At 58.3% G+C, this 25,253-nt stretch overlaps 1 protein-coding gene across 1 annotated transcript in view; it reads left to right on the top strand.

Moving 5' to 3' along the window:
* Positions 1-2,988: 2,988 nt before the first annotated feature.
* ATCAY (ATCAY kinesin light chain interacting caytaxin) overlaps positions 2,989-25,253 on the top strand; it is a 24,659-nt gene continuing 2,394 nt past the window's right edge. The window contains exons 1-12 of the mRNA XM_046684904.1: positions 2,989-3,216; positions 5,670-5,786; positions 14,449-14,507; positions 16,852-17,073; positions 18,056-18,241; positions 18,483-18,585; positions 18,990-19,121; positions 19,825-19,911; positions 20,613-20,711; positions 21,399-21,434; positions 23,567-23,638; positions 24,863-24,895. Of these exons, the coding sequence (XP_046540860.1) occupies positions 5,710-5,786; positions 14,449-14,507; positions 16,852-17,073; positions 18,056-18,241; positions 18,483-18,585; positions 18,990-19,121; positions 19,825-19,911; positions 20,613-20,711; positions 21,399-21,434; positions 23,567-23,638; positions 24,863-24,895 (1,106 nt within the window). The 5' untranslated portion in view covers positions 2,989-3,216; positions 5,670-5,709. The remainder of the gene's footprint in view (positions 3,217-5,669; positions 5,787-14,448; positions 14,508-16,851; positions 17,074-18,055; positions 18,242-18,482; positions 18,586-18,989; positions 19,122-19,824; positions 19,912-20,612; positions 20,712-21,398; positions 21,435-23,566; positions 23,639-24,862; positions 24,896-25,253) is intronic.

The raw sequence follows: 25,253 nt of genomic DNA, 5'->3' as shown, positions 1-25,253 counted from the left end.
CGCGCGCGCTCACGGCGGAGAGGCCGGGACGGGGGCTGCAGCACCACAGACAGCTCCTGCGCGCTTCCCCTGGGGCGAGGCCGCCCCTCTGTCTCGAACACCTTTCTCCAGCTTCTTCATCCGTCCAACTCCTACTCACGCCTCAGGGCCCAACTCGCATCGTCACCACCCCTGTCCCCACCCAGGAAATCTTCCCATGTGCCCCCCAAGCCACTCCACTCCAAAGATGTCTCTAAATCAGCCCAGACTCTTTGCCCATCTGTTTCTCAGACTGAGCTCTATGAGAGCAAAGCCTTCTGCACCTTTGGGCCCCCAGTGCCCAGCACCCACACTCGCTTGGATTTTCCGTTCAGTTAACGCCAGTGTCTCTTCCCAGAGCTCCACTTCCTCCAGGCAGGAGGTGCAAAGTCCAGATCTTGTGCTGGAGTTCCGGGCTCTCCTCCCCCTGCTGTGGGGCGGTTGCCTTAATGCCTTTATGCCCCTTGGAGGGGAACCAACCCTGATGCAGTGAGTGAGGCAGCCACGTGGGTAGAGTGTCGTCTGGCATCCACGAAGGGAGCCAGCATTCACGCATTCTACCTGCGTTTCCCAAGCATCTCCTTTGTGCCAGGTGCTGTCGCGTCTGTGGAGAACATTGCGGTAAACAAAATCAACTAAGTCTCTTTTCTCTTGATTCTAATAACGGGGTCTGAGAATAAACAAGGGAACAAGAAAATAATTTCAAATAGTGGTAAACGCTGTGAAAAAAAACCCACATCAGTTTCCTCAATAAGTGAAACATAGAATTATTGTATAACCCAGCAATTCCACTCCCAGGTACCTACCCAAGAGAATTGAAAACAGGGGCTCAAATAAGTCTGTGCACACCCATGTCCATAGCATCACTACTCACAATAGCCAGAAAGTAGAAACAGCCCAAATGTCCATCCACTGGTGAGTGGATAAACACAATGTGGTCCATTCACACACTAGAATATTATGCAGCCGTGAAGAGGAGCGAGGCCCTGACACAGCCGCACGTGGACGGACCTGAACGCATGATGCTCAGGGAGGGAAGCAGACACAGAAGGACACGCGGTGTGTGACCCCATTGACGAGAAACAGCCAGAACAGGCAGATCCACAGACAGTGAATGGGCTCGTGGGCACCAGGGGCTGGGGAAGGAAGAATGCATTACTACTTAATGGATATGGGATTTCCATTTAGGGTGATGAGAAAGTTCTGGAACTAGATAGTGGTGATGTTTGGACAACATCGTGAATGTACTTCTTCCCACTGAACTGTACACTTTCAAATGGCTAAAATGGTAAGTTTTATATTGTGTGTACTTTACCACAATTTTTAGAAAATTATACTAAAAAGAAATCTGACTGGGCCATGGGATGGAGGGTGATGGAATGCGAGGCAAGGTAGGATGTGATCAGGGAAGGCCCCTCTGAGGAGAAGACTTCTGAGCTGATACCTGAATAATGTGACTACCTAGGGGCAGAGCACTTCCTGGCAGAAGGAACAGCATGTGCAAAGGCCCTGTGGTGGAATGAAGTTGATGTGTTCACAGAACAGGTTAAAAACCATCGCAGTGAATAAGAGAGGCAGGAGAGAACATCAGACATCAGTTTCTACTTGGGGGTCATGTGCTAGTGTCCTGTGGCTGCCATAACAAAGTATCACAGACTAGGTGGCTCAAGACAACAGAAATTTATTCTCTCAGAGTTTGGTGGGGGCCAGAAGTCTGAAATCAAGGTACCGGCAGGGTTGGCTCCTTCTGGAGGCTGTGAGGGAGAATCCACTCCAGGCCCCTCTCCTAACTTCTGGCGACCGCTGGCAATCCTTGATGTCCTCTGGCTTGTAGATGCATCACCCCGACTTCTGCCTGCATCGTCATTTGGCCGTCCCCTCTCAGATGGCTTCATCTCTCCTCTCCTCTTATAAAGACACTTGTCATTGGATTTAGGACTCATCCTAAATCCAGGATGATCTCTTCTTGAGATTCTTAACAATTCCGTCTGCAAAGACCCTCGTTCCAAATAAGGTCACATTCACACATTCCAGGGTTAGGACACGGACATATCTTTGCGGGGGGGGGGGGGGCATTCAACCTGCTACAGATCTAAAAAATAAAAACAGCCTCAACAAGAAACACGGATAGTCTTTCTCATGCACCAGCACGGTCCCGAGGGCTCTCCCTGCATCATCTCCTTCAATGCTGAAACGCCAGGACCATAAGGTTTCCATTTCACAGATATGGAAACTGAGGCCCAGCAGGTAAGATCCCGGTGAACTGGCAGGCCAGGATTCAAACCCACTTCTGGTCTGATTTCAGAGGCTGTGCTCTCACCTCTCTATCCTTCCACTGTCTTCCTGAGATCCTCCGGTGGGGGGCAGGGAGGGGCATGCCCTGCACAACCGCAGGGGGCGCCTTTCCCTTGGCGGGCCCCCAGCAAACGTGCCCGAGAAGATCGTGCTTCCCCAGCATGCAGCCCGGCCTCTGACACACGCCTCCACGGAGAACAAGCGGCCCGCTGAGGGACCCAAGAAACGGGGCCCTGAGGATGCTATTCCCGCCCCCAGCTAAGGAATGAGGCCATCGCCGCTGTTTATTTATTTATTTATCTTGGTTTTTGGCAGGGGGTGGATGTTTAATCTCTGATGCGCCATCAGGAACTCATTTCCGCTCCTGCCTCTGGGGAGGCTGTCGGAGATGCTCTTCGTTCAGCCAATGGAGAGCCCCGGATTCTGGCGAGGGGGCTGTGCTTTTCGGTCGGCCCTGCCCCCACCCACCCAGCCACCCACCCAGCCACCCATCCACCCTGCACACAAAAGCAGCATCTTTCACTGTCTGAAGGAAGCCGAGCCTCCGCCAGCTGCGGAGCTGGAAGGAAGAAAATACCTCGGAGGCACGGGAAGCGGCGACGACAAGGGGGCGCAGCCGCAGCGGTGCGCCACGGGGAGCTGACCGCGGACCGCCGGCCCTTCCCCGCCCCCCGGACACAAGCGCCCACCTGCACCGGCCACGTTGCTCCGGGTGACCTTCCGTGGATGCGGAGTCCGCCCCTGCGCGCGTCAGCCTCGGATGCTCTGAAGGCCCGGGGAGCGCGCTCCGGCGGCGAGAGATGCTCGGCTGCATCCGCGCGGGGCTCGCCTTTGTTTGCGCCTAACGAGGAGGAGAAGGAGGAGGAGGAGAGGCCGCGGAGGCAACCGGGACTCAGCGTGGAGGTGAGTCCACCTTCCTTCCACCCCCTGCCCCCCCCGCCCTGCCGGGAAGGTCTGTCCGGAGGCATCTGCCGCCGCAAACCCCCTTCTGGCAGGCGGGGAGGGTGGGAGCGGAGAAGCACGGTCTCGTGATGCTTGGGGTGGTACCATCCATTTTTCCCCGGGCCGAGGAAAACCATCCGCCCGGCACACACACCCCGCCCCCCAGGGCACCTTCCGTGCCCACCGTTCCCTCGGAAGACAGAGGGTTGCACCATTTTCAAGACCCGCTTGGAGGTTAAGCGGATTAAACCCTCAGCCCCTCTCTCGGGGATGCTTCCTAAGAGACTGACATGTCCAGGTCCCACCTCTGCGCGTTTCCTATTTATAACCCCCTGAGCGGATTTGGAAGAAGGACCCGAGAGATGTGCGGGTAAAGGCCCGCCTGCCGGGTGGGGAGGAAGGGAGACCGTGCAAGACACAGATTCCGCCTTCCTTCTCGGAATTTGTACCTGATGTGCTGGTCATTCGCCTGCCTGGAGCAAAGGGACACTTTCCAGCGGTCCCTCACTTTGTTTTATTTGCCATCCTCGAATATAAGTGAGCATTCGAGAGAGGGTGTCCAGGGCCCCTTGGGGACCCAACCACACCCCGCGTTTAGAGGATGGTGGAGCCAACATATGTGGCTGCAGAGTCTGCGCTGTGGGTGGGTGGGGGGCTGGGTGGTCCTTCCCCGGGACTGAGGTCACCCCCCCGGGCTTGGGATGAGGAAAACAGACCCAAAGACCACTCCTTTCAGATAGGAGACGAATTTCCGCTGACGTGAGCTTTCCCTGGCCGTCAGCTTCTGGGCGGCTGTCGCCCGTAGCATCGTGAAGAGATTTTTTTCCCTTTCCGGACTGCGTCTTGCTGTCCCTCCTCCGTGAATGAATGACGACATTCAGGACGGTGACAAGAATTGAGTGAGAAACTCTCACCCGGGGGGGGGTGGGGGCGTCTAATTTTAGCCGTCGCCTGCCTGGTCCCCAGAGGGCCCAGCCTCCCTCTGGGTCCTCGCTCCCTGAGCTACAGTCCCAAACGCAGACCCAGCGTCTCCAGGGACCCAGGCCCAGCGAGGGGCTTCGAATGACACGCCCACACTGGCAGCCGAGCACCAGCTCTCCGGAGGGGCAGCCGCAGCTTCGGGCGGGGGGGGGGGGGGGGGGGGGGGGGGGGGGACCTTAGACGCTGGTGAGTGAGGATGACAACACAGGAGCTGTTGGGAGGATGTGATACGATGACACCCTGGGCTCTCCTTAATGACTGCCAAACCCGGGCCTACAATCCTTGCCCAAGCGTGTGAATTAAAACAGAGTTTCTCAATCTCAGATGTATAGACATTTGGGGCCGGGTCATTCCTCGTCGTGGGGGGGCCTTCCTGGGCGCTGTGGGGGGTTGAGCAGCATCCCTGGCCCCACCCACTCCATGCCAGGAGCACCCCCCCCCCCCCTTGGGGCCGCCCCAAAAGCCCCCCCCCCTGGGCCCCCGGCCCCCCCCCGGGGGGGGGCCGAACCCCCCCCCCCCCCCCCCCGTTGAGAACCACTGATTTAAAAGCACAGATGCTGTGGTGTTGATTGAGCGATAAGATCCTGGAATGCTGCAGCTGGAAGGACCACAGAGATCATTTCTAGCCCAATTTTTTCATCTACAGACAGGGAAGCTGAGGCTGGGAGAGCGAGTGGCTTGGGAGTCTGCCGTGCCCCAGGGTGGACCCGATAGCAATCTCACTCAGTTCTACTTTCACTCTCGATGGCCCAGCGCTTAAGTCACGGCCTAGAATGCTGCCCCCCACCCCACCCCTGCTGCCAGCTGGCTCCTCAGAACAATAAAAACAAAACCGGCATTTTGTGGTTGGTAGTAACTAAGATCCTGACTTCCAACCCCGGTCTCTTTCCACCCTGCCTTCATTAGTCCTGGGGTCAGCAGGTTGTCAGGACTTGTTTCTTTGTGGGGTGACAGAGAGGCAGGGCAGGGCAGGTAGCCTGGAGCAGATGGAGGTAGGTTGGGGTTGACCAGGTCCTGTTTGAATGTGTCAATCCTAGCAAGGAAGCTTAAGTATATCAGTCATTAACACTTTAGTATAAATGACTTTAATTGATTTATTGCTTCCCAGTTGAAGTCCAAGGTGAGGGAGGAATGATAAGCCCTGGGAAGGGTGGGTTTCAGAGCTTCAAAGGGAGCGGGGCTTGTGGCTGGAGGTTCATCCCCTCATGTGGTTCAAACTCCAGACCCACATGAATGTTCTCAACTCTCCACGCCTCTGTTTTCTCACCTGTGAAATGAGAAAGTCTCATGGGACTGGGGAATGATTCAAGACCGTGGACATGAGAGCTGTTTGCAGATCACTGTGAAGTGCTGTGTGTGTGTGTGTGTGTGTGGTGGGGGGTTGATATCATGATGGTCACCCAGTAACGTCTCCTTCCGTGGCTCTCCTTCAGGTTCGTCTCTCCTTCGGGTCGGCACCTCTTCCCGGCTCCCATGGGGACCACCGAGGCCACGCTCAGGATGGAAAACGTGGATGTGAAGGAAGAGTGGCAGGGCGAAGCGCTTCCCAGGTGCGGCTTCCAGGTCTCGGGGTCGGCGGAGGGAGCGGGCCCCGTGCTTCTCCCGGGGGAGGGTGGTGGGGTGGTGCAGAGACCCCCCCTAGTTGACCGGGCACATAATGAATATTTCCTGAATTACTTCAGATTGATTCTCCCCCAACCCCCGCCAAAGAGCCAAAAAAGCTCCCATTCCCACACTGTTTTAAGAATTCTCAACATTTTTCTAAAACTGTCTCACGACTATTGCAATATTTTTGCCTGGGTTCCCATGCATTCAGGGGATGGCGTATTTTTACCTGCAGCAGCCAGAGAGACCTTGTACCCTGCTTCAAACCCCTGGGACAGGGAGCTGACCCCGTGGCCAAGTAGTTAAGTTCAAACGCTCCATTTCGGCGGCCCAGGGTTTCACCGGTTCGGATCCTGGGTGCAGACATGGCACCGCTCGTCAGGCCACGCTGAGCGTCCCACATAGCCCAGCCAGAGGGACCTACAACCAGAATATACAACTATGTCCTGGGGGGCTTTGGGGAGAAAAGAGAAAAGAAGAGGAAGATGGGCAACAGATGTTAGCTTAGGGCCAATCTTCCTCACCAAAAAAAAAAAAGGTCTGCTCAATATAACTGTAAAAAAAAACCCTGGGGCAAATGCCCATCCCACAGAAAATCTGGGGTTCAGCCTCCCCCTTCATCTTTGACCTCACCTCCCATCACTCCCGTCCCCTTCATGCCCTGTTAGCGTCTCCCTTCCTGTTCCTTCGATGTGCCCAGCTGGCTCTGACTTTCAGACTCCCCGCGTGCTGGCTGTTCCCTCTGCCTGGAACACCCTGGCTCCCTCACCCCCTTCAGTCTCTGCCCACAGGCCACCTTCTCAAAGAGGACCTCCAGGCCCCCTCACTCCCCCCTCCCCCGTTCCTGAATTGTTTCCTCGCTGAGTAACGTCCCCCCAAAATATCCACGCCTTGATCCCCGGGACCTGAGAATGTTTCCTTCCATCGCAAACGGGACTTTGCACACATGATTGGACCAGCTCTGCCCACCCCTTGATGTCAGTCCGATGACACTGATTTCAGGCTCGCTTCTGGCGTCTACAATCACAAGGGAGTACATGTGTGTTGTTTTAAGCCACTGTGTTCACGGTCATTTGTGACGGCAGCCCTGGGTGACTCAGTCTAATAGGCGAAAGATTTTACATCCTTCTCTTGTTTATAGACTGTTTCCGCGCCACGGAACCCCGAGAGAGCAGGGACCTTTGGTTCCCTGCCTGCTGTATGCCAGCACGAGGACGGAGCCTGGTATACAGCCGGCGCTCAATAGATACCGTGCGAGCGGGTGATGGTCACCGTAGGAATAAATCGCGGAGGAAGGGAGCTGTGTGCGTTTGCTTCTGAGATGCACGAGCCGCCAGGCCTGCCTCTCTCTCTCTATTTTCTCCTCCCGGAGAGGCGCTGGGTGAGAAAAAACACTGTCACCGCAGGGTCCCCCTGAGCCTGGATCAACCGCTCGTCTCCTGCGTCTTTGAAGGCAAGGATTTTACCCGCGGGAGACGACGCCCCAGGGTTATTGCATAAGCATCTGGGAAGCGAGAGTCGAAGGGACCAAGCGTGTTGACCCTGGAAAAGAGAGTCTGAAGATCAGCGGTCCCAGAATATCTCCGTCACAGAGGGTCCCCAGGGCAGAACTAGGCTGATGAACAGGCACCAAAGGGACCCAGATTTGAGTCCAATATAGAATAAACGGGCTCAAATGGTCCAATATACGCTTTATACGACCGGTCCCTCAAAACGGGCACAGACTGACGGGGGAGGTCGGAGCCCCGTGTCCACTGTGCCCGGTAGCAGCCGCGACGTCGGGGGCATCACCGCCCATTTGAATCTGAATTTACCCCGCACCCCGAATCCAGTCGCATTTGCTCTCTGCGTTTCGCACGCCGTGCACTGCGGTTCTCTAGCCAGAGGCGCCCGTGCTCAGAACAGCCGAGAATCTCGTCCGCCCGGCGCTGTTGTCCGCAGGAGTTTGTCTTCGAAAATACAAGTATTTCGGGACAGCGGTGGCCCATTCCTTGCTACTGACCTCCCGCCCTTTCCCCTTTAGCATCTTCTCTCCGGGTCACAGTCCTTCTCTTCAAGTCAACATAAGGATGCTGACGTCCGGCTGCGTGGAAAGGGATCTCCCGACGCCCGGATGGGGTCGTTTGGGCAAATGAAGGCCCGTTTCTGAGCAAGGAAGTCCTGACGTGGGTGGGAATGCTCTGAATTTATTTTATTGCACGGCGGGATTAAAAGGGCGCGACCTTGGGAACCGGACCACGGCCGTGGGCTCCGATCCCGGTTCCCTGACAGGCTCGCTCGGCCGCCTCGGCAACCTTCCAGCATCTCGATGCCTCAGTTTCCCTCTCTTAAAATGGAGACCACCGTTCGTCGCTCGCGAAGCTGTCGTGAGAACTCGACGGGGCGCGTGGGGCGAGGCGGCTAAAGCAGGCTGTGTAGACGATGACAGCTACCCACATAGACGGCCCCCTCGGGGCTGGTCTTATTAACTTGTGTCTTGGGCCTCCAGTTCCCTTTTTTTTTCGGCCCCTCCCCACATTTTACAAAGATTTCTCCTCTCCCAAGCCCGGTGGGGACAAAGACGGGGCTGGTGGCAGCTGCGCAGGTGGATTTCGGGGGCGTGTCCCCCAGCTGCGGAGCGTCCCCGGCCGTCTCAGTGGGGCAGTGTCTGCGGGATAGAGGCCTCGCTGTGCAGCCCCGGGGGTGAGCCAGCGCCGAGCCATGGCCTCTGTCTTCCTCCTTCTGGAAGAAGTGAGTCCAGCTGCCTCTGCACATAACCAGCTCTGTCTGGGGCCGGACAACGCGCGATTCTGTTCCTTCCAGCTCGCTGGTCCCTTCCCGGGGCGTCTTCGAGCTTCCCCGGGGGGTCAGAGGACCCCCCCCCGCTGGGCCCCAGGCCCACAGCCCCCGCTCCCGCGGCCACTGTCTTGTGGCCTCTCCCTCCTGCCCTTCTGCAGATCCCTCTGGAGCCAGAGCTGAGGGCAGCCTGGGGAGGATTTCTGTGGCTGCCCCACTTTCTCCATTCGTTCTTTCTCATGATATGCGCCGACTGTATGCCAGGCCCTGAGCGAGACGCTGAGGACACGTGGAGAAGAACAAGGCGGCTGCCCTGGGGTCCGCTCTCAGTCTGGGGCAGAGACAGGCGTCCCCTTATGACCTCACGCACAACCCAGTGTGAAATCACAGCTGGGTTCTCGGCGCCTGGAGAGTGCTGGGTGGGATCTGACTGGGTCCGGGAGGTTGGGGGCGGTGCTGACCCTGTGCTGTGAAGGATGAAGGAGGATGAACAGGAGATGGAGGCTGGGGGTAGAGGCTGGGCATTCCAAGCACAGAGAGCAGCACAAGCAAAGGTCCTGAGGCCAGCAGAAGCAGGTTGAGAGACTGACGGGAAACCGAGGGGGGAAACTGAGGACCAGGGCAGGGAAGGGCTTGGCCAGGGTCTCACAGCTAAGGAGAGGCAGGTGCAGGGCGAGATCTCTGCCTGCTGCCTCGGCCCGCTCGTCCTTTCACAGCCCAGTGGGCTTCGGGTTTGGTTTATTTGTAGCTTTTTATTCTGTTGTCGTCCCAAACTTAGCAGAACATCTATAAACCTTCACCCAGATTCGCCAATTGTTACCATTTTACTCCCTTCGCTTTGTCAATCGTCCTCTCTCACTCCCTTCCTGCCCTCCTCTGTCTCTCCCCTCGGTCTCTCTGTCTCTGTCTCTGTCTCTCTCCGTATATATATATACTCGGCTCCTGTTTGCGTCTGTCTGTCCCTGCCAGGGCAGGCCAGTGCCCTCTCTCTCCCCCAGCCCAGTGCACACACAGAGACGATTTTGTGTTGCACAACTTAGCAATCCCAAAAAACATTGTGCACGAGCCGTGGGCTCGGGACAAGCAGCGACGGAAGGGCCTGACCATCCTCAGCGTCTCCTCCGTCCTCAGCTCCAGCCACCCTGGGTTCGTCCCCTCTTGTCCCCTTCTCCGTCAGCTCGGCGGCCACACAGCCTCGCCCAGACGGGCGGCTTCATCAACACGCCTTTCTCCTCTCCCGGTTCTGGAGGCTCGAAGTGCAAGCTCAGGGCCCGGCGAGGCCTCTCCTCTGAGCTCGCCGGCAGAGACACAGAGATCTCTCGGGTCTCTCCCTCTCCTTGTTAAGTTATTTTATCGAGGTCGTAACGGTTTATAACATTGTGAAATTTCAGGTGTACATTATTTATCCATTTCTGTGTAGACCTCCGCGTGCTCACCACCAATAGTCTAAGCGTCATCTGTCACCATATGTCTGTGCCGCTTTACCCCGTTTGCCCAGCCCCCAACCTCCTTCCCCTCCGTTCTCTTTGTCCATGTGTTTGTTTATCTTCCACATGTAAGTGAGATCATGCACGGGGGCCGGCCCAGTGGCGCAGCGGTTAAGTTCACACGTTCCGCTTCTCGGCGGCCCCGGGTTCGCCGGTTCGGATCCCGGGTTCGGACGTGGCACCGCTTGGCAAGCCGTGCTGTGGCAGGCGTCCCACATATAAAGTAGAGGAAGATGGGCACGGATGTGAGCTCAGGGCCAGTCTTCCTCAGCAAAAAAGAGGAGGATTGGCAGCAGATGTTAGCTCAGGGTTAATCTTCCTCAAAAAAAAACCCCAAAGGACCACAACCTGGGTGGCCCAAAATGACAGAACTGTATTGTTTCCTCTTCTGGAGGCTGGGAGTCCAGACTCGAGTACCCTCCTCGCCTCCTCCAGCCTCTGGTTGTGGCCGGCCGTCCTTGGCCCTCCGTGGCTCGCAGACGCGTCACTCCAGGCTCCGCCTCCCCGTGCACGTGGCCATCCCCCTGTGCGTCTGTGTCCACATTTCCTCCTCCTTATAGACACACCCCTCCCTGCACGTAGGGCCCCCCTTAATCCAGGATGATGTCATCTTAACTTCCTTACGTCTGCAGCCACCCTATTTCCAAGGAGGTCCCCTTCCCAGGACGTGGGGGTTAGGACTTGAGTTCTCTTTTGGGGGGGCCACAACTCAACCCACCACAAAAGGATAAAGCCACACCGTCCACCTTGCCTATTAGGGGGACCCCCACTTTGGACGTGGGTTGCCTGTCACAGAAGGGAGCCAGCACCGCGGGGAGCCATCTCGATCCACGGTGAGGTCGTGGAGGGGCTTTGGCGCAGCAGAATCTGGGGTCTCCCCGGGACTTGGGGGAGCAGGTAGGTGTCCCCTGGCCTTGGAAGCCGCAGCCCTGTGGATGGGCAGGGCGGCCATGTGCTCGGCCCGCATCAGGAAGCGGCGGGCGCCTCCTCCAGGGAGCCTGCTGAATCGGCTCCTCCGGGTCAGCATGGTCTGGAAGAGTTATGGAACATTCGTGGTGTCCTGGGGGGTTGGGGTCTGTGCCCGGTGCCTCCTGCTCCCACGACATCTCCTCCCCTGGCCCCACCTCCCCCAACCCTCCTCCTCCACCCCTCCCGCTCCCTGATTCCTCTCTCCGCCCCTGCCCCCCACCCTCTGTCCCATCTCTTCCTATAGCTCGGCAGGCTCATTCCTGCCCCAGGCCCTTTGCCCCTGCTGTGCCTCCATCTGGAACGACCTCCCCGCAGCCAACCTCTTGCTTTCAAGTCTCCGCCCAAAGGTCACCTCCTCAGGGAGGCCTTCCCTGACCACCCCGTCCTCGCGCCCCCTCCCGCTCCCTCATCTTGTTGATTTTCTTTGTTGCCAGCGTCACCATCTGCTCTGCTCATCTGTTTCCTTCATTGTTATATTTCCTCCCTCGTGTGGCACTCAGGGCTCCTCAAAGAAACAGAAGCAGTAGGTTTCCATTATATACGTAACATATATAATGTATATTTGTATTATTGTATATAATATTATTATATATACATTCATACAGCCACCCTGTTTCCGTCCCTATTGGGGTCGGTGCACGTGCACTGGCCGGGCACAAGGGGGCAGTAGCAGGCAGTGACGGGGATCCGATCTGCCGCCTGACCGGTTCAACACCCCCAGCATGAGGGGGGGGCATCCCCTAGCCCAGCCTCAGTTTCCCCGTCTGTGAAATAGGCTTCTCCCTGCCTCCTAGGGTTGCCGCGAGGAGCAAATAAGATGGCACGGTGAACATGCCACCCTGGCTCAGAGCGAGTGCCCCACCCATGGGGCGAGTCCTGATTCTGGCTGATTCCAGAACAGCAGAAATTGCAGCCTCAGGCTGACGGGCCCCCGGGAGGCACCCCAAAGGAGAGAAGGAGCCGGAAGGAAATCCCGACACCCAGGGGGAGCAGGAGTGGCCGATAATCAGCTCCTGGGGGTTGTCACCGCTCGCGAAGGGCAGACCCGATTCAAGAAGAGATGGAAATCTAGACGTTTTGTGTCCCAGCTCTGACCTGGCAGCAAATTAAAAATGTTCTTAAATGCTGTGTGGGCAGAGCCAGAACTAGGGGTGAGGCGTCTGCTGTCAGTCTGCAATTCGGGGTCACCTTTTGGTCGGGCGGTGAGCTCCCTGTGCCCCAGGACCCTGGGCTTATGAGTCCCCAGGCCCGACCGTGTGGGGAGCAGGAGGGGCGGCAGCTACAGACAAGAGGGACAGGGCGGCGAGGACACCAAACGGGCCTCTAAGAGGACGCTTCAGCCCCGCCTGCCTCTTTAAAACCTTCTTCCGACTTTATTTAAAGCTCGCTTTTTTTTCAATTGAGGGGCAATCCGCATAAGATAAAATTAGCCATTTTAAATGCACGATTTAGTGGCATTTGGCAAAGTCACAATGTTATGTGGGCATCACTTCTATCTAGTCCGGAAACATTTCCATCGCCCCAAAAGGAAGCCCAGTCCCCATCAGCATCACCCCCACCCCCTCCCCAGCCCCTGGCCCCCACGAGCCCGCTCTCTGTCTGTGGATCGGCCTGTTCTGGACGTTTCCCATCCATGGGGTCACACGCCGTGTGTCCTTCTGTGTCTGCTTCTCTCCCTGAGCGTCGTGGGTTCAGTTCTGTCCACGTGCAGCCGTGTCGGGGCCTCGCGCCTCTTCACGGCTGCATAATACTCCGGTGTGTGGACGGACCACGCGTCTTGTTCATCCATTCATCCGTTGATGGACATCTGGGCTGTTTCCACGTTTTGGCTACTGCGACTCCTGCCGCTATGAACATTGAGTATGAGTTTTCGAGCGGACGCACGTCTTCATTTCCTTTGGGCCTCTGCTCTATTTTGACCTTTGACCTCTGGTTCATCCTTTCCTTCCAAGACCCCCTAATGTCCTGAGAGGTGGTAGTTACTCAAAGAACGTTCGATGCACGGTGTGCGGGAGAAGGACGGGAGGGCGGCCAAGGCAGCAGCCTGGGGAGATTTGACCCTGCACAGGGGGCCAGCTGGCGCCCTCGGAGGAACAGAGGCAAAGGAATAAGTCATTCTGGAAAAGGAAAGGAAAAAGCGTTCTATGTCCGTCGCTGTCTACACAGCCCCCTTTCCGCTGGGATGAGTGGCAGCGCATCCCCGAGTCAGCAGGCCCTGCGGCGGGAGCCTGGGACAGCCCGGGCCCTCGGGAGGACGTTCTGCCTGGAGCCGAACTTCCCCCAGGGAGCAGAGGAGCCGGGGCGGCTGGGTCAGACCCGGGCAGCAAGAGCCGGTGCTCCACAAAGCAGTGCGGGCATTGCCCCAGAAAAAGGCCTGTTTTTGCAGATCTGTGCCCACAGCCAGGCGTTAAAGAGGCACCAATGCATAGCTGGCTGCATTTCTTTAAAAAAACTGGGGCCAGCCCGGTGGCACAGCAGTTAAGTGCGCATGTTCCTATTTGGCGGCCCAGGGTTCACCGGTTCGGATCCCGGGTGCAGACATGGCACCGCTCGGCAAGCCATGCTGTGGCAGGCATCCCACGTATAAAGTAGAGGAAGAAGGGTACAGATGTGAGCTCGGGGCCAGTCTTCCTCAGCAAAAAAGAGGAGGATTGGCAGCAGATGTTAGCTCAGGGCTAATCTTCCTCAACAAAAAAAAAAGAAGAAGAAGGTGGGGAGGGACGTTACGGTGCAGACAGCCGATCACACATCCCAGCCAGGGGACCAAGTTGACATCACAGGGGTCAGTCGGTGGTGGCAGGACCTTGGGATGATGGGGCGAAGAGGGCCCTTCACTCCGGGGCCCTCCCGGAACCCACCGCCCCAGCCGACCACGAGGAAACCCAGACAAACCCCGGCTCACATCACATCTTCCTCTACTTTATATGTGGGACGCCTGCCACAGCATGGCGTGCCAAGCGGTACCATGTCTGCACCCGGGATCTGAACCGGTGAACCCCGGGCCACTGAGAATCAGAATGGCGCACTTAACTGCTGCACCCCGGGCGGCCCCCGTGGTGTCCCTCTGACAGCTCGTTGCTGCGTTTCACCCGAGCGTCTCGTCGAGACCCCACTCTGCGGGGTCCCCTCCACGTGAAGCCGTGTCTGGGCTTTGCTTTCCCCTCCAAAAAAAGAAAAGGCGTAGCGTTCGTTAGGTGACGGGAAGGCCGCCGGCCCGCGCTGGTGTCTGAGGATTTTCTGAGCCAATGACGGGGTGTCCGTGGTCCCAGCGATTCCTCTAACTAAACGCATTTCTCGCTGTTTTCTCGGATCTCCTCCCGCGGCTGGATTCGCGGCGCCTGGTGGCTGACTGACGCTCACTCCGGCTGGTCCGCAGGCCGCTCCCGGAAGAGACGGGATCAGACTCCCCCGGCAGCCCCGAGGCCGACGCGTCCTGTAAGTTCCCCTAAGCGCAGAAGTGGGCGCACTCTTGCCAGGTCCTTAGAAATTTCTGGAAAAATGTCGGAGGCCCTGCCTCTGGGGCGGACATCGGGGGCGGGGGAGGGCTCCTCTGCTCCGAGGCCTACAGGAGAAGCAGCCACGGTGGCTGACAGATGCTGGGACACCGTCATGACGTTCTCATGCAGTGTGGCTGTGTGTCCTCGAGCTGGTTGCTCAGCTTCTCTGTGCTTCCAATTCCTCATCTCTGAAATACATGGAGTGAGCCTCCTGCAGGAGGGGCATGCGAGGATTAAACGAGGTGGTACGTTTAAAGTGGGCGGGGGGTGCCAGGCACAAAGTCAGCCCTGGGCACTCAGGGGGGCTCATGGCTCTGAGGTTCCAAAGCCCCAGACTTCGGGGACAGGCAGTCCCAGGCGGCCAGAGGAGGAAATGCCTTGATGGCCTCTCCTCGCCGAGCCCCGCTGAGGGCCCCTGCTCTGCCTGCATCTCCTTGGTGCAGCTCATCACAGTGCCCACCCTACAGGGGAAAGACTGACCAGAGAGGGACAGCCACGTCCCTGAGGTCACACAGCAGTGCATCCAGGACTGCCCACCCCTGCCCCACACTGTGCCCGTGGACCAGGGAGGGGGGCCAGCTGGTCCCAGACGGTTGATCACATAGAGTGCCAGCCCTTCTTCAGGCCTGAGTGCATGGGCTCTGCCTGGGATTGTCACATCCCCGCAGGGTGACCTGGAGGAGTCCCTTCTCCGCTCTGGGCCTCCACATCCTATTTCTGAAAAATGAGGTGTATGTAGGAACAGTACCTTGCTTCCTGGGTGTGGCTGGCTGAATAACAGCCCCCAAAGATCCTGATCCTGGTTCCTGGAGCCTGTGACTGTCCCCTCACGTGGAAAAAGGGACCTTGAGATGGTTACTTTTTTGCGTCCACTTGGCTGGGCCACGGTACCCAGCTATGTGGTCAAACGCTATTCTAGATGTTTCTGCTGAGGGCATTTTTTATACAACATTTACATTCAAATCGGTGGACTCTGGGTAAAGCAGAGGGCCCGCTGTAATGCGGGTGGGCCGCATCTAATCAGTCGAAGGCCTTCAGAGAAAAACGTCTCAGGTGTGATTTGTCCTGTCCAGCTGTGAACCTGTGAGACACAGACAAGCTATCTGCTTCCAAAATACATAGGTGGGACAGGCATAGGGGAGATATTCTCATTCCAGAAGGGAGAAATTGGAAGGAAGAAAGGATCCGAGCGAGTCTGAAAGTCGGCAGGACAAACTCCATTGGATTTTTTTTTTTTTTTAGGGCAAATTCCATTCGATTTTAAGGCTGGAGAATAATCCTCTTTCGCTCCATGCTGTGTCCCCCAGGTCCGCATGGTGACATTACTGACGCCTTGCTTCCCCGCTAACGAGAAGTGTCACATCGACACTTTGTCTTACTGTCACCATGCTGTGACGGTAACAGAGGAAGAGAGCTCAATGTTATGATCGTCTCTGACCCGCTGCTCTGGGACAGGGAAATTCAAAGAAAAGGAAATATGAGGAGCTGGTACATTTAATTGTCGATCAATGAACATCTTCCCGGGAGAGAGGGGCGGGACTGTCCTCCTGGTGTCTATTTTGTCCTCACCGGCTGTGGAGTGGGAGGCCGGCCTCTGGCCCTGGCGCTGGCTTTGGGGAGATGATGGCTTTCCCCCGACGTTGACCCCGAGGGGCCACCCTGGGAGGAGAAACCGCCTTTTTCTGGGAAACGAGAGTCCAGGCTAAGAGTCTTAGGAGGAAACAGTCGCGACCATGGGGGGGTCCCACCCCACGCAGCTCCAGAGCCACCTGGAGGGTCCTCTTCCCTCTGTGCCTCCGTTTGCGCATCCGGTAAAGCGGGCAATCTCGGAACTCGCCACTGTGGGATGTCGTACGGTGGGGACATCAGAAGCCCCGGGGAGGCCTGGCCCGGCTTCCGTGATCCGTACATTTTATTAAAGACTCGAAGGTCCCAGAAATGGAAAAAGTAGGACGCGGGTGGGTGTTCTCTGCCAGCCGCGCCCGGAGGCGACAGTAACCGCAGACACCGGCCAGAGCGGGGCCGGCGCCCGGGGTCTAGCGGGCGGGTCGTCCATGCGACCTTGACCCGGCTCACCTCCCGTGAGCCCCTTTTGCAGATGGGGAAACTGAGTCAAGCTCAGAGGCGCAAGGGGGCTCTGGACGAGCGGACGGTGACGGCGTGAATGTCCAGCACAAGAGGACGTCGCGTGGCGGCCAGGGCGGAAAGTGGGGAGTGGGAAAAAGAAAGAAAAGTCACCCCGTTTTGTCTGATTTTTCTTTTTTTTTTTTTTTTCCCCACAGCCCCTCCCAACACGTTGACCTTCAACGGGGCCCATCGGAAGCGCAAGACGCTGGTGGCGCCCGAGATCAACCTGTCCCTGGACCAGAGCGAGGGCTCGCTGCTGTCCGACGACTTCCTGGACACGCCCGATGACCTGGACATCAACGTGGACGACATCGAGACCCCCGACGAGACCGACTCGCTCGAGTTTCTGGGCAACGGCAACGAGCTGGAGTGGGAAGGTGAGGCCGAGGCCACCCACGGGAGCCGCCCGGAGCCTCCGGCCCCTCTGGCTCGGGGACGCGTGGGTTTTTCCCTGGGGACTTGGCTTTCTGAGACCGGAAGGGTCTGTCTCCAGCCGATTTGCCCAGAGTCGGCGGGGCGTCCACTCCGGGTGTCCACTGAGGGTCTGGGGGGGCCGGGGGGGGACGGGCCGGGAAGAGACGGGGCCCACGGCACACGTGGCACAAAGACGGTGCTGGAAACCAGAGATGCGCCAGGGTCCCGGCGTCTGCACGTGGATGCTGGGAGCCAAAGGAGGAGGCGAGGGGACAGGGCCGGGGGCGGGGGGTCACCTTTTATTCCCAGTCTGGTGGGAAACTGCCAGGGGACCGACCGGATTGGGGTTCCCATCCTCGCTCCCTAGTGTAGCCTGGTGAGAGCGGGTGGCGGTGGTGGGGATCGGAGGCAGGGAGACCCCAGAGGAGGAGGCGGCGGTGGCCTCGGGGATGGAAGGAACAGAGAGGGAGCAGGAGGCAACCGGGACGCCTGCTCTGGGGGTCTGAGCAGCCGGGATGTGGCCGCACCGTTTCCTGAGGCGGGAAGACTGCAGGAAGGAAGGTGGGCAAGACGGGGACATTTTGAGTAGTTAAAAACCTGAGAAGCCCAGAGAGGGACAGAATGCCCAAAAGGCCACACAGCGAGTCATTGGCAGAAACGGGGTCTACCCAGGTCGACCGCCTGACGTCCCCCGCGAGCACTTTCCTGTGTTCTGAAGTTTGAAAAAAGACCCGAGTTGTGATTTAGGCGTGATTTTTTGACTCCCAGAGCCGCCGTTTCCCCCAGCAGCATCCCCAGCCCCGCCACACGCCATCAGTCGGCAAAGCGGAGGACAAAAGGGAGGTGCGGCCACGCGGCCACGGGCAGCGGAAGGAGGCGGGAGGCCGGGATGAGATGCCCGACTCAGGCGTCCCCTCTGTCACCCCACCCCCCGCCTGCTCCCAGATGACACGCCCGTGGCCGCCGCCAAGAACATGCCCGGGGACAGCGCGGATCTGTTCGGGGACGGCGCGGCCGAGGACGGCAGTGCGGCCAACGGACGGCTGTGGCGGACGGTGATCATTGGAGAGCAAGAACACCGCATCGACCTGCACATGATCCGGCCCTACATGAGGGTGGTGACCCACGGAGGTGAGACCGCACCCCTCGGCCCCCTCCCGGCACCAGCTGGAGGCCGGTCAGTGGCCCTCTCTGAACCTCGGTCTCTTCTTCTGAGCCTCGGGGATGTTAAGCCCTGGTCTCGGGGAGGGCAGGGGGTAGGGTGAAACTTGCACGGGGCCGAGGCGTGGACCAGCGGGCACCGACGGGGTGGCCGGCGTCCCGGCTCTCTGCCCGTCTCTGCCTGGGGCCACCCACGGCCGCCTCTGCGCAGGGTACTACGGCGAGGGTCTCAATGCCATCATCGTCTTCGCCGCCTGCTTCCTCCCGGACAGCAGCTCCCCCGACTACCACTACATCATGGAGAACCTCTTCCTGTAAGTGGCTGTCCTCCGTCCCCGCCGGCCGACCTCCATCCCGGTCCCCTGGTCACCACTATCAATTTCGGGGCCTTTACTATATGGCAGCCACGAGGCTGGGCGCTCCCCACCCTCCCCGGGACCCCACGGGGGAGGCGCCGTTGCCTCCCATTCTACAGTGCAGAGCCCGAGGCACAGAGAGGTTGGGTCACTTGCCCAAGGACACACAGGCACAGATGGGGAACTCGAGGCTGAGAGCGAGGGGCAGGGTTTTTCTGGAGTTGCTCAGGAAGAGGCGGGGGACCGTCCGCCGTGGGTGCCTGTTTGGGGCCGGGGACACGGGTGCTCAGGTGTGAGAGCTGGGGCTCCCTGACGCTGGGCCCCGCCGGCCGGGTCCCCTCTCCTCCGGGCCCGGTGACCAGGTACGTCATCAGCAGTCTGGAGCTCCTGGTGGCCGAGGATTACATGATCGTGTACCTGAACGGGGCCACCCCGCGGCGGAGGATGCCTGGCATCGGCTGGCTGAAGAAGTGTTACCAGATGATTGACAGGAGGTGAGCCCGGCGGGGACCAGGGACCCCGAGCGCCGAGGTCGCTCTGAACGGTGGCGTGGCCGCAGCAAAGCCCCACGGACATTTATCCTTCCCCGGTTCTGGGAGCCAGAGTCCAAGATTGAGGGGTCAGCAGGGCCGGGGCCGAGGGGGCCGAGGAGGGGAATCTGCCCCATGTCACCACCAGCTTCGGGGCGCCGCTGGCCGTCCTCGGCTCGTAGAAGTGTCACCCCGGCCTCTGCCTCCGTCTTCGCGTGGCCTTCTCCCTGCGTGTCTGTGTCTAAAGGTCCCCTTTTATAAGGACACCAGTCACATTGGCTTAGGGCCACCCCCCCTCACCCCGGTGTGACCTCGCCTGAACTAATTTCTCCTGCAAGGCCCCTCTTCCCGAATAAGGTCCCATCCTGAGGCCTAGGGGTTGGGACCTGAACGTATGACTTCAGGGCGGGGGGGGCATATGAATTCAACATGACCGTAAGTGATACCCAGAACCGGGGCGCCCAGAAAAGCTTCCAGGACGGGGCGGCAGTGTGGCCACGCGGTCGACAGCTCAGACTCTGGATTAAGACTCGGGCGGGACCAGCCGTCAGCTCCCACGACCCTGCGAAGGCGCCCAGCTTTGCGGAGGCTGCACGGCCGCCCCGGAAAACCGGGAGGAGCCTGGAGCCACTGGGAGCTCATCTTGCTTCCTGTGCCCCCCACGCAGATTGCGGAAGAACCTGAAGTCCCTGATCATCGTCCACCCGTCCTGGTTCATTCGCACCGTGCTGGCCATCTCCCGGCCTTTCATCAGGTGAGCGTCTAGAGCCCGTATCCAGACACCCTCGGGGGTTGTTGTGTCTTTTTTTTTTTTTTTTTTTGAGGAAGATTAGCCCTGAGCTAACATCTGCTGCCAATCCTCCATTTTTCTTTTTTTCTTTCTTTCTTTCTTTTTTTTTTTTTGCTGAGGAAGACTGGCCCTGAGCTAACATCCGTGCCCATCTTCCTCTACTTTATATGTGGGACACCTACCACAGCATGGCGTGCCGAGCGGTGCCATGTCCGCACCCAGGATCCAAACCAGCAAACCCCAGGCTGCCAAAGTGGAACGTGCACACTTAACCGCTGTGCCACCGGGCCGGCCCCTCTACCTGACTTTTCTTTTACTGTGACTTGATTATTTTATTATTTATCGGGCCGTTATATTCTCTTGGCCTTATAGTTCTCATCCTTAGGGGAATTGATTTGACCTTGAAAAAAGTTGATTTTATGTATCACCAAAATTAGGTTGAAGTTGGTTTTTTTGGAATAACCGTGGGGCCGGTTCTGCTCTGTCCAGCCCCCGAGGGGCGCGGGGTGGAGGCTGGCATCGGGCAGGGCGAAAAGCTGGAGGGAAGATGCTCGGGGCGCCCTGGAATAGGGCGCGTGTGCGTTGCCCTGTGCCGTCTCTCCGTGTGGCTTGGGTGCCGCCCGCGGGCTGCGTCTCTGACGCCTGCCTCCTCCCCATCCTGCCAGCGTCAAGTTCATCAACAAGATCCAGTACGTGCACAGCTTGGAAGGCCTGGAGCAACTCATCCCCATGGAACACGTGCAGATCCCGGACTGCGTGCTCCAGTAGGTGTCCCTGTGCCGTGGGAGCGCCACCCCCTCCGTCCCTAACGCCCCCCACGCTCCTCACGTCCCCGCTCAGCTAAACACGGCTGCCCGGGAACCAGGCGCGTTGGGAAAACAGCAGAACGGAAGCAAAAACAGGTGTATGTGAGATTAGAGAAGGCAGCGGCCCTGGGCATCTCGGGGGCCAGCGAGCCCCGGCCCCCGGCTCGGTTTTATAAATAAAGTTTTATCGGCACACAGCCACGCGCACCCATTGATGCGCCATCGGCGGCTGCTTTTGAGTTACAACTGAATTGAGTCGCGATGACCGAGACTGGCCTGCCAAGCCGGAAACATCCCCTCTTCGGCCCTTTACAGAAAAACTGGCCTGATGGAGGGGTGTGTAGACCCGCCCACGTGGATGCGGGCCTTGCTTTATCAGGGCACGGTTCCATCGCTGATGCTGAACCGGCAAAAAGGGTCTGCCGAGTCGTGTCTACACCCGATGCTGGAATATGCCAACCAAGCAGGGGGCTTGTAAAGCAGCTACAGGGAACATAAAAGAGAGTGGCGGGCTGTCCTGTCGCCTCCACAGCCTGGCGTGTGTTCGGATGTGACGATGAGGTCGTGTCTGTTCCAGAGGGAAGGGAATTCCGGGCATGGGGAGAGGAGGGCTGCGCCCGACGTGCTTTTCCTTCTCCCTTCCAGGTACGAAGAGGAGCGGCTCAAGGCCAGGAGAGAGAGGTCAGTGCAGGGGCTCCGTCAGGGCCGGGTCGGGGCTGGCGCTGAGCTGGGCCCAAATCCGGGGGGGCGACCGGCGGCTTTGGCTCAGCAGGGACCCATGTCATGCAAGCAGCACACGGCTCAAGCCCCTGCCCTTCCCTTGAGGGCTTGGCGTCCGACCCGGGTTCGAATCCAGGCTCCTCCATTTACCGACAGGTGACATTAGGCAAGTAAAAAGTTCATAGCCACCTTGGGCGTCATTGTGAGATCTCAGGAGCAATGGCAGCGATTGTGCCACTTGGGGAAAATGGTGGCTCCGTAAAGACTAATGACAGTAACCAGGATAATATTAATAATAATATCTCCCTTTACAGAGGGGACACAAGCTCCTTACTCTCCCCTGGGAGACCCAGAAACACCCCTTTGCTATCTAATTGGCTCATTTTTCATTAGTGGTGTAACCATGAGAATCCAAGGCTCAGAGAGGGCAAGCCATCCCCCAAGGCCACACAGCAAGTCGGTGAGAGAGTTGGGGCTTTTGGTGGGTCAAAAGCCTGTGTCGTTGCCAGGCCCTGGGCCAGCCTAGTGGGAAATAGAGGTGAATAAGATGGAGTCCTGGTCCAGAAGGTTCTTCAAGTGGTGAAGGAGAGGCACGCCTCACCGAGCGAGGAAAATGGGTCCTGGAGCAGGGAGGGTGATGGCAGCAGATGAGACACGTAATGAGCAAAAGCATGGCGGCTTCACAGAGTCATTTAATGGTGACAGAGGCCAGACGAGCCATGGGCCACCTGGGGAGGGGGGCTGGAGGGCGGGCAGGACTCACCATCCTGTGCCATTCGGGGACTTTTCCTCCTTCTCTTCCTCTCTCTTCTCTCGCTTCTCCTTCCTCCTCTCCTCTCTCTTCCTTCCTTCCTTCCTTCCATCCTGTCTTTTTTTAAAAAAAAATTTTATCCTAGTAAAATGCACATAATGTAAAATTCACCCTCTTAATCAATTTTAAGCGCACAGCTCAGCGGCATGAAGCACATTCACACGGTTGGGCCACCATCCCCTCCATCTGTCTCCAGAACTTTCCATCTCCCCAAACTGCAGCTCTGTCCCCATGAAACACTGACTCCCACCCCTCCCCCAGCCCCTGGCCCCCCATCCACTTTCTGTCTCTGTGGATGTGGCTCCTCTGGGGACCTCCTGTGAGTGGACCACACAGTGTGTGTCCCTCTGTGTCTGGCTCACGTCACTGAGCATCACGTCCTCCAGGTCCGTCCACGTGGGAGCAGGTGTCAGGACCTCCTTCTTTTTCGTGGCTGCGTAATATTCCAGGCTGTGGCTGGACCACGTTGTGTGTGTCCATCCTCCATCACTAGACACTCACGTTGCTTCCATCTTTTGGCTGCTGCGAATCACGCTGCTCTGAACACGGCTGTGCAAACATCCCTCCGTTCTTTGGGGTGTAGCCCCAGAAGTGGGATTCCGGATCACATGCTGGTTCTACTTTCAATCTGTCCAGGAACCGCTGGAGTGTTTTGCTCAGCGGCTGCTCCGTTTTCCATTCCCACCGACAGTGCACGAGGGTTCCAATTTCTGCACGTCCTCGCCACCCTTGTCATTGTCTGTTTTCATGACAGTCGCCCTCCTGACGGCTGTGAGGGGGGTCAGGTCTGTCTGTCTTGCTGCTTTTTCTCCCTTCCTTCCTCCCCTCTCTCTGTCTGTCTGTCTCTGTCTCTCTGTCTTTATCTCTGTCCATCTCTCTCTGACTTTCTGTCTCTGTCTCTGTCTCTGTCTCTCCCTGGGTTACTCCCCTCCCCGTGCCAAGCCTCCGCTGGGGACAGGAATAGAGGGATAAACAATACCGGCAGGGCCCACCCTTCGGGGACTGTGGCACCGGGAGGCGACAGCGTCCAGGGAACAAGAGTGCAGATGTCTTTTGGTGACCAGCTGAGAAATGGCTCAGGGCCTGCCCTCCCCGGCCCGCTCACACCCCCTTCCTCCAGCCGCCTCGTCTTCATTCACCCGGGTAACAGACACCTCCCTCCGTCCTCCGGGCCCCGCGCTTCCCGGGGGCAGCAAAGCCGTCTGCAGACGGCTCTCGGTGACCAGGGAGAGACTCCGCGGTCCACGCCGGCTTGTCATCCTCGTCACCACTCTGTCCCCAGCGCCAGGCCGCAGCCCGAGTTCGTCCTGCCCAGGTCTGAAGAGAAGCCAGAGGCTGCGCCGGCGGACGACAGGTAAACGGGCAGGTGACCGCGGGCGACAGCGGACACCCCCAGGGGCTGCCAAGCCCCCTTGGAAGTTCCGATCGGAGCCATCGTGATGTCACCGCGTTTTCACGACCCCGATGTCGTCGTGACGAGGAAATGAGAACACGGGGGTCATCCGGCCAACACGGTGCCCTCTCCATCGTCGACGCTCAGCGTTGGGGTCCTCCCCCTCCCCCCCTGAGCTGCCCCCCACGGGGGCCCCTCGCAGAGGCCGCGATTTCAATTTAAACTAATCAACAGCAAATAAAATTTGCAACTTGGCTCCTCGGCCCCCCTTGCCACGTGGCGGGGGCTTGGCGCCCCCGTGCTGACAGCCTGGACACGGGACGCGTGTGCCGTCGGAGCAACTTCCACGGACAGCGTGTCCCCGGGCCCCCTTTCCTCCTGCTCCTGAGCCTCCTCACTCATTTATTATTTTTTGTTGTTGTTGAGGTGACATTCACAGAAGGTGCCATGAAGCATTCTAAAGTGCTCGATTTGGTGGCATTTCGCGCATTCGCGATGCTGTGCAACAACCTTCCTTCTAGTTCTGGAACATTCCGTCACCCCAAAAAGAGACCCTGAACCCGTTAAGCGGTTGCTCCCGTTCGACCCCTCCCCTCTTCTTTTTTTTCAGTCCAGCAAATGTCTACTGAAAGTCTTTAGTGCCTGGGCCCGGGATGTGCAGATGGACACAGCGCGGCTCGGGCCCTCTCTCTCGCCTCCAGACCTGTGCTCTCTTCCCGTGGGGTCTGCCTCCTGCCTTTGACCCTTGTCATCCCCTCCTTGCCCTGCCCTTGAGCTCCCTGAGGGCAGTGGCTGCCTCTGGGGACCGTCCCCTCCTTCTCCTCCTCCTTGCAGCCAGCACAGGCCACGCACAGGGACCTCGGGCCGCTAATGCGTCCGACAGACCAAGATCTGCGCTCAGATGAAGGCTCCAGCTGGTGACCTTTGTGCAAGTTCCTGTGGGTGGGTCAGTGTCCCTGGGCTTAGGGGATGCCGAGCAACATTAGTGGTTTTGTTTTGCGTCAGTGAAGGGCCTCGGCCTGTCTCCTCGTGCCAGCCTGTCCCGGCTCATTTGTTACACAGCAGGCACACGCTGACACCTGCCTGGTACCTGATGAAGACGAAGCCACGTCAGCCCTCCTGGGGCTCACGGCCAAGGTGCCAAAAATAGGCCAATAATGCTGAGTCTCCTTTGCTCTCCCACAGGTCTGCTCTGGGCGCGGAGGACCAGGAAACGAGGTGGGTGGGAAGCAGGATGAGCTTGCTCCTTATTTTGGAAATGTTCTCAGTGGAGCCCACCCAGGGACAGGTGCCCCATGATTTATCATCAGTGATGGAGATACGGCCCCAGGGAGTCAGGGAGACAGCTGTTCCCATGACAACAGGGCCTCCGCTGTGAATGGTTGGATGGATGGATGAACAGATGGATGGCTGGGTGGGTGGGTGGTTGGGTTGTTGGATGGATGGATGGGTGTGTGGATGGATGGAGGGATGGGTGGATGAGTGGATGGATGAGTGGATGGATGGGTGCGTGGATGGATGGATGGGTGCGCGGATGGATGGATGGATGGATGGTGGATGGTGGATGGATGGATGG

Source organism: Equus quagga, chromosome 14, assembly GCF_021613505.1.
Source record: "Equus quagga isolate Etosha38 chromosome 14, UCLA_HA_Equagga_1.0, whole genome shotgun sequence".
Taxonomy (NCBI): domain Eukaryota; kingdom Metazoa; phylum Chordata; class Mammalia; order Perissodactyla; family Equidae; genus Equus; species Equus quagga.
The sequence above is the reverse complement of the archived record's forward strand: the minus strand, read 5'-3'. Positions and strand labels throughout refer to the sequence as shown.